At 38.9% G+C, this 9,255-nt stretch overlaps 1 protein-coding gene across 2 annotated transcripts in view; it reads left to right on the top strand.

Moving 5' to 3' along the window:
- The window catches only part of TPD52 (tumor protein D52), a 132,461-nt gene extending 125,805 nt beyond the window's left edge, over positions 1 to 6,656 (top strand). For both annotated transcript variants that reach the window (XM_072852301.1, XM_072852298.1), the window contains one exon: positions 6,245 to 6,656. In XM_072852301.1, the coding sequence (XP_072708402.1) occupies positions 6,245 to 6,398 (154 nt within the window). In that variant the 3' untranslated portion in view covers positions 6,399 to 6,656. The remainder of the gene's footprint in view (positions 1 to 6,244) is intronic.
- The last annotated feature ends 2,599 nt before the right edge of the window (positions 6,657 to 9,255 follow it).

Here is a 9,255-nt window from a genome sequence, read left to right on the forward strand (position 1 = left end):
CTGAAAAGTCCTTGGCTAGTGCAGCAACAACTAAAACATCTCTGTATTATCAACGCTGTTTTCAGCACAAATCCAAAACATAGCCCCATACCAGCCACTCTAAAGAAAATTAACTCAATCTCAGCTGAAACCAGGACAAGTGGTAAGAATGGTGAACAAAAAACCTGGAGAAAAAGTGATGGTCAAATTTATTTCATTACCTTTTTTGTTGTGGTATTTTTCCTGAGGTTGAGAATGTGATGTCTTCCACATAATTTAAAAAAAAAAAAGGGAAAAGGAAACAATTAAGAATTGTAAACTGTTCTGTACTGTACTCTGTTAAGGCACTGAAACAAAACCTCTTGAATAATAGATATGAGAAACACACTTTGAAATTCTCACAGTACAAAAATGAAAGACATCAAGCCTTCTCATGGCATTCTCTGAGACTACCATGGCTCAATTCTAACCCTGTCTTTGGAGTGTTTTATATTAATCTACTTGGTATGGGAGATAATCCAGGCATTCCTTTTATTGCAGTTTTTGAAAGCCATCACTAGGCTGTGTTGGGAGATGTTAAGAAATAATGATGCAAAAAATATAAAAACTTCAAATGAAATTCTCTAAATGACACCCTCAGTGTAGGAATTAAAAACCAGGTTTAATAGTTACGTTCCTATCCCATTCAGAAATGCGTGTTTATGAGGGGTGGGACAGATGGCACAGAAGAATGAACGGTGGATGAGAGTGGTCGTAGCCAGCCCTAGTTAGTTCATTCAGCTTTGCATTGCACAGGTTATCATTCCAAAAGGAGGCAATGGAGACTGAAAACCAGTAACGAAATAGAGGCAATATAAGCTAAAATATTCCATTTATCTCAAAATAGCGGTCCTGTATTTTTGTAGTATGGAATAGAGGGTATCTGTGAATGCATTTTTAAAATGAGTGGGAAATACCAGCCAAGACCTGGTGAGACTCAACTGTTTCTGTAATTACGTTGTTATTTCTGTGGCACTGTTTCCAAGAATAGAAGGTTTGTTGCTTTAAATTTTAAACTATACTTTAAACTATAAACTACTCAATAACTTGAGTAGTTTTAATAGAAAAAGGACTGCTTGCTAATTTGTGATCACATGCTGTTTTAAATATTGGATGGTTTAACAAAACGCTTTAATGTCTATGCCTATAACTTAGAGTTTGAATAAAATTCTTAATGCCATGTGGTAATGAGGATGCTTCCTCTACATGTGAAATTGCACACCTGCAAAACTACCGTCCCATTTTCTTGGTAGCAAACAGTATAATTAGGATCAAAACCCCATTTTTAGTTATAGCCTCCTTGCTTTTTACATGCTCATTGCTTTCCAAGTTAACTCCCTTTGTAAACCTTTCGCTTTAGCCTGATACGACTTTTAAATTAAAAAAAGAACATTTCCCCCACCAGCCTTCTTGAAAGTTAGCAAGAGCTGAAATACGTCATTCCATATCCTCGCCATCCAATTTTATTATGTAAAAATATTGGGGTTTTTTGTGTATTCATATATTTTAAGGGAGCATAGTAAAATGACTTTTTAAAAATTACAAGTTTAAAATCTTGACTGAAGAGTTTGGGGTTTTTTGGCTGTTCCCTTTAATTTATCATTAAGATTTTGAGAGATTTAAAGCTTCAGTGCAAAAGTGAAAGGATTAGGATAGGGACCAAATTGCAATAAAAGGGATACAGTCAGTCAGAATGAAGCTTCCAGGTTGCTTAGGTCTGGAAGTGCACGCTGTGCTACTTATGTGTGTTCAGCAAAGAGACGACCTACTTTATGTAAGTTAAGACACAGTAGTTTGATATTTGCGTGCAAAGATAAAAGGCCCTACTTTTAATGTAATAAGAGGACATAAACTTTATTTTTTGTATTTGCTTTTAAAGTTTCTTTAAGCAGTATTAGCACTCCTTTCTCTGTGCTCTTACATACTGTATTATATTGGTGATGTACGGTTGTACAGACTTACGGTTCAAATAAGAAAAAGAATTTTCATCTTGCTTCTTTTCAAATTCTTTTCCGTGACAGTCCAAAAATTACAAAGAGCACTGAAGCAATTATTTGGGTTGCCTCTAACTTAACTTAAAGTCATCTTCTGGAAGCGGATGTTTGAGGTAAGGTGCACCTCTACCCAGTGCTTTGCCCACTTGAGAAGAGATGGAGAGAAGCCTGCAAGCACTCCTTCAAACTAGAGAAAGCTTTTTGGAGCCCATTGATCCTTGGCTGAAGTTCAGGCGAAGGTTTCTGGTGGGTGCTCCAGTGGGTGCTCTACCGACACTGGCCTGAGTTGGGGTCATGGCTCAGGAACAGCAGCTAGTGGATTCCCACCTCTGAAGCTGGGTGTTAGTCGGAGTCCTTCCATGCAAAACTGGTGTTCCCAAAGGGTTAAAATTGGTAGCTCTTGTAAATAAATTCTATAGAAGTGGAGAAAGCTTTGACTCTAGTTGCAAAATAGTTTTTCAAAGTTCTGTAGAATATTCCTATACCTTCACCTATGTATGCAACTAAACTAAACTTCTACTTCAAAGTGAATTTAATACTCTTACCTGGCAATAGGAAGTGGTAGGAGGAAAACACTTGCATCCTTGACAAACACCGTGCTTGGGGGTTGGGCGAAGGTTAATGGTTCCTGCTGATGGTCATGAGATAGGATGATCTTGAATACCAGCATTGTTACTTAAAAATAAAGCAAATCCTTTTGCAAAATGGAGTAGATGGTTTCTTTCCTTTTACACTGGTGTCCTGTGTCTCTTGGGACACCGTTCCTGAATATAATAAAATGCCTGCTTTGTTTCTGGGTCCTGCTTCAAGCTTCTGCTTTAACCATAGGATAGTTTTATCTGTTTTAAGGATCAATACCTTTATGGATAGAATATGCTTTATGGATAGAAGATGGAGAGAATATGCATAGAGCAACCTATCATTTCCTCTTGCTCTAAATGTGGTGGATAGACCACCACTGCATGTTATGGTCATGTTTCTACTTTTTCTACATCTTCCACTTCTCGTTTATTCTAAAGTGTTTTAGCTGTAGGGAACATCTGTCACAAAACCAAATGTTTATATTCATACAAATTGGCAGTTGTGTCAGCTCCTTAAAGTGATGTTCTTCAGGATCTCTTTGTAAGCAGGTGTGCTGTGACTGGAAAATCTTCTGTAATAATTGAGCTAAGTATGATTAAAGTATCTGGAATCTGTTTGAGTTACTGAAGCAGCATTGAAGATTGTGGTGCTTCTTATGAAAATACAGTTGCTTGGATTTTGCATTACAAATATATGCTAAAGTCATGTCTGAAAATTTGAGCAATGTTCTCTGCAGACTGTAAAATGAACAAAGTCTTCGTAATGCTAAAATGGGGGGAGTCATGCTTAACATTATTAATTTATTATTAAATTAGATTTATTAATAATGAGAAGTACAGTTTCTTCACAGATTTTTCTCATGGACTTTCCTGGTTCTAAATAGCACGTTTAAAGGTTTCATTAGAAAAAACTAGTTTAATCTATTCACTTGCAAAACACTTACCACTGTAGTCTAGCAACCAGCCCAAAAGGAACTGTGGCATGATGAAAGTAATATTTTGTATTTCAGTTACAAAGATGGAGCTCAATATCTCTCCCACTCTGTGCTGTCAGAGAGAGGACTTGTAATTCAATTTAAACCTCCTTCAGTTCGATCTGCTGTAGAAAAGCGTTGGACCCTGAAGCCAGTTTTCGCAATAGCGTCCTGCTTTACGTTATTGGTGAGCTGTTTTTCCTCTAGGAGGAAGGAGAGGAGAAAAAGGCAGAGGGGTAGCTGGTCTTTAAAATTTGTCACAGAACTGCTAGTTTTAGTATTAAGTTTTATTAGGTTAAAAACATGCCCATCTTTTTAAAAGCAGCACAGAATGTTGTAGTTCACAGATCTGAGTTTAGTGTCACTCAAGCTTTAATAGTTTTATGCAGTCTCTACTTTTCAGTGACTTTTTTCCTCTTCTGTGGCTCTACTCTGTATACAGTTTCCTTCATTTCTACACTATTTGCCTGCAGTGTTTTCAGTGCTTTTTTGTCCCCTGCTTTACAGTTTTTCCCCTCCTTCATATCTTCCCACGCCTCCTTTTTTCTCATTATAAGCTGGCTGCTCCCTCTTTTCTGTTTCCACAGACCATTTCTCCCTCTCAGATTTCCTTCTCTCCCTCTTATTTTGCCTTCTCTCAAAACTTAATCTCCCTCTCTCTTTTTTTTAAATTTGTCTTTTCTCATGCCCCATCCACTCCTCACTCTCATTGATAAAGGCAGAAAAGTCTGATAATTTATGCCAAAGATAGTATTAGGGATCAGGATAACTTTATGGTTGGATGCACAGGCAACCCATCTAGCCAGCAGCTGTCAGTAAGGTAAAGGTTTGGTTCATGCTAGAGAAGTTTCTGGAGATTTCTCCCCTGTCAAATCAATAGTCAGCTGGTATCTTCATTTAAGGTTCTTCAGTGAGGAGCTTTCCTCTTCATTCCCCTTCTTATCCCAAAGCATCCTGACTTCTTTGGGAAACTTTCCCTTTTAAATGAGCCTGACAAATCCTGGAAGATACCATCCATTTTTAAGATCTTATGCACTGTCTTTTCATTTTGTTTTGCCCTTGTCTTATTCCTCTGAAATGTTGCACGTTAGCTTTCATGAATAATTATCATCAGTTGTGAAACTGTTCTGTTTTGAAAAGGAAAAATTTCACAGAGAAAGGGGCAGAATTGATCCCTTCCAGCTATTCAGGTAACAACCAAACATAAGCTGTTCTCTGTCTTTGGTAGCTGTGCCGTACTCTTCACTGCAACAGTGGTTACTCGCATTTTGGACAGATGAAGCTCTTCAGTTTTATGTTTTTAAGAAAATGTGTGGTATTTCCACTGCGTTGATTCATGCAGATCATGACAGGATTCATTGGGATGAGTGTTGGCAGAAACCTTGCTGGCCAAAGTACCCTACGTAGCTACTTGTTCAGAGTGGAGGTATCAAATGATCTTCCTTTGCAGTTTGTAACGTAACCAAGTATATTACCCAGGATTAACCACAAGCCACAGGAAATTAATGTAAGATAGAACTGACAGAAAATGGGGAAAAAAGAAAGGTAAATGCAAGTCCAGCATCTTTTCTTAAGATGTTTAGTTTTCCAAAAGGATCTTGGTTTGATGTGCCGAAGAAAGTTGAAACCTGGTTCAGTTTTGCTCCATGCTAGCAAACAGTTGTCAGACAGTAAAGATTGCCTGTCCAAGCTGAAGGTGAAAATGAGCAAGATGGAAATGCGTGCAACCAGACTTCCCTGTTACATTTTCTCTAGTCTGTAACTGGAGGATGTTTCAAACTTTCTCTTGCTTTTGCTCAAGGTGGTCAAGCTTGATGCATCTTCAGCTCTTTATGCTTTGACTAAGAAAAAAAAAAAAAGGCTTGAACTTTCAAAAGAAGAATAATTTTCAGTTTTATTGCTGGGCTTTGATCAGTAGCTCTCCAGGTACACTATAAAAGATGCTGGTATTTCAAAAATCTTCACTAATTTGGCATGGCCATCTTGACACAGGATCTGTTTTTAAAACATGTTGAACACTTGCATCTTCTGACTTAAAAAGAAAGAAAAAAAAGAACGTAAAACAATAAAACCCAACCCTGTAGGCAGAATGTTTCATTACAATAGTTGTGGGGTTTCTTTTTAATTTTATGTAATAAAAACCTTGCAGATGATACCCACTCTTTGGAGGAGGGGATAAGACAAGAAAAGTTCCCTTGCCTGAGGCCCAGAGTTGGAAATATAAAGCATAGTTAGCTGGCATTATACTTTTTTGATAATAGCAATGTCACCAGTGATCTAATGATGACTTGTCCTCCCCTTTAATGATATGTTGTCCTGCAGATAATTGCGTGCATGATAGCAGATGATACAGTAAAACATTTTGATGGAAGACACAAACAGTTTCCTATATAATAAAATGCTTTTCTGTAGAGCCTGCGTTCCCTCAGCGGGATCTGGCGGTGTCTGCTCTTCCATGGGCAGGATTGTATCAACAGAGGCTGGCTCTGTGGTGTTACAGAGCGTGTCCCAGCGGTTTTAGTGCTGATGCATTGCAACAGTGTTGGACTTCCATTGCAGCACATTGTTTTCTGTGGGGCTGCTACTTCAGTCTGCAGACAAGAGATCAGCCTTAGGAGATGCAAGACCATTGCTTAACAAAACTTACCTTCTTCCCCCTCTCCCCTTTTCTTCACAGAAAATATCAGAGAGGAACCCGAGTACGCCTGAGACTGCTGGATCTTGAACTCACATCAAGGTTCTTGGGTGCAACAACTGATACAACCTTGCTGGAAGCTGATGCAGTGCTTTTAGGGCTTGTGGAAAGCAAGCAAACAAAGCAAAAGGAGTAAATTTTGTGTAAATAAATGCACTTTGTGCTCTGTAGCAAATTATACAAATGAAATGTTTCCTCAGGAAATAAATGAAAAGTTTCTGTCCGTTTGGTTATGTAAGTAATGAGATCAATAAAAGACAGTAAGCACATCGTACCTGATTCTTGGGCTACTTGGTCTTGGTCATACTTGGTCTACTGAATTACAAAAGAAAGCCTGTTTAATCTTACAATATTTTTCCCAAATGTTGGAATAAAATGAGATTTGTTAAGGTGGTATGTGTTGTTTGTCTGCAGTGACTGTCCAGTGACTATGTGTTTCTCGCTATATGTACTAATTCAGCAAAAAGCACACTGGCTTAAGCATATATTACTCAAATCCACAGGTGCCTCATCTTTCTACTGGAGGAGGCCACGTGAGCAGTGATGGAGCCACTAAAGGATGGTATAGCTCCTTCTGCCTCTCATGACTGAGTACATTGGTATTTCGGTCACGTGAGGGAAGAGGAGGTAAGGGATGCCTGAACAAGCAGGGTACCAGGGAGCCAGCTCCAGGCTGCCACAGGTCATGCACCCCTTTCCTTGCCTGCACCTGAGAAATAGTTGGATAAGATGGCATCAGAGAGCAGAAACTGTGAGCAATTCTGTTAGATGGCAGCTGGCCTGTGGGTCAGATTGCCACCCAAACTCTGTAAGTCTTCATATGGTCCAACAAAATTCATTTAGAACAGGATACAAAAGCTTTAATCTGTTTAGAGGTCTTTTTGAAAAACATTGTAATTTCTCTTTTAGATGTTGTTGTCTTTTATTTTTTTGTTTGAAAGCATATAGAAAGAAAAGCGAAAGGAAAGCTGGAGTGTCTTTTTACCTGGAACCACAGCCCTATGACACAGTGTTTTGATTCTTTCTTACTCTGCCCAAAAGAAAAACTTGACAAAAGAAACAAAAGAAAACTCCTTTCCTACCTTTGCCCTTTTGTAACTCTGAGAAGAGAGGTATAGTGCAGGCATCACCTGCTACGGGTAGTTTCCAAAATAAATCTCACGCACGATCTGTCAAGGAGAATATTTTTAATATGAGGTATTTATTTGCCCAAAATACTAGGAGGAATCACATGGAAAATGCATAATCATTCTGAAGGGAATGGTCGTGTTTTAGCAGATCCTTTTATAGTTTTGCAAACTGAAGTTTTGTTTCTGAAATCAATAAGGATCTATGCAAGAGAGAGGAAACAAGCAATGTGAGCTTATGTTGTGGCTTTAATTTGCTCATTCATCTCAGTGATCTTAATTAGGGGAGTTTGAACGTGAATTTCATTGGGTGTTAGCCTCCAGGTAGAGAGTTATCCTAGCACTGGAGTAGGAAAAGGTGGCCTTTTAAGAACCCAGAAGGGATTTAAAATATCAAAGAGAAATCCGGTCTGTTGAATGTAACTCATGCTTGATCAACCTTAAATAAGAGTGATTTAGGAGGAAATATATGCGTTAACATTTTGGGGGCAGGGTAAGAGTTATTTCACAGTAGGGTATCAAATAGTGATTTTATCAAATCTTCCTCTGGATAACCTTTAGAGAAGTGGCTTTTAGAGACTGTAGTGGTTGCTATTTCAAATCCAGCTTGGTGTTTTATTTGGAAACCCACAGGTTCACATAAACTCACCCAGTCTTACAAATTGTGTGGTTGAACCTTCAGTGGCTTTAGGCTGCTGCTAGCTGTTCTGGCCTTTGGAGAACCAGTTGTTCTCCCAGCTCATCTTCAGTGACCTTTAAGGCAGTTATTTATTGGACCTCTAAACTGTTCAGATAGGAGTTGTCCCATGGAGAAGTCTATGTGGGATAGCCTGTGCCCATCACACATTGCCTTAATTCCATACAACTCCCAAATGCAAAACTACAATGACAGAGCAGGGAATTCTGAAATGTCTTTGTGGTGGGCTGTTGGGGTTGCGTTTCATATTTGTAATACCTACGTATGCCAAGAATACGTGTAGACTACACGTCCTTAGTGCAACGTAAGGAACCACCAATGTTCATTACTGAACAACCACAATGGCACAATTGCATGGCCCTGCATCTATAAGACACTTCTCATTTTTTACTCCAATCTTTTATCAGAGTAGAAACTGATAATGCAAACAGGTATTTCTAGGGCCATCCATACAGAAGAATAACAAATGCAGACACTTCTCTGCTGGTTGCCACCTGTCGCCAGAAGTTCCCTCTTTCTTCATGGCCACATGCCTTTTTGCTCCTTCTCTTCGCATTTTCTGCTGCCAAGCGCACACAAGCACATGTACAGCCTGCTCTTCTTGAACAATGCACAGTGAAGTCTCCTCGTCCACGTAGTTCAGATTCCTGAGTGGCCTTGCATATGCCTTGGTTCGGGCAGTTGCATGAATCTGACTTTTTGTTTGGAGGTCATTCTTATTTCATGTATGAGGATAGTCTTTTCTACTGACATCAAGGAAGGGTAAAGCCACCCCAGCAGCTCTTGTGGCACTGTGCCTAGCCTGCACCACCACCTGGAATACTCTTATCGCTTACGTATACTACATGTATTACTAATATTAACCAAACGAATGCTACTGATTCAACATACCGAGACTTTGTAGCTGTAAGTGTAAATCCATTGTTTTGCTGAGAATCCTGAGGTCGGTATAAGCCGAGTTCTGCAACTACATTCATCTGACTGCCAAAATCAGGAATTTCTCTGTATACCATGCTGTGTTTTCTTCTAAATTTTGTAATTTTGTCTTACTCTGAAGCACTGACCAGATGAGCAAAGATAATAACTAAAATCATATGGATTTAATCTCGCACAATTAATTTTTTTGATTATGCAGCTGAGAAGACGTTTGGTGTTAGCAGATCTCTTTG

This window comes from Ciconia boyciana, chromosome 2, assembly GCF_034638445.1.
Source record: "Ciconia boyciana chromosome 2, ASM3463844v1, whole genome shotgun sequence".
In the NCBI taxonomy this organism is placed as follows: Eukaryota; Metazoa; Chordata; class Aves; order Ciconiiformes; family Ciconiidae; genus Ciconia; species Ciconia boyciana.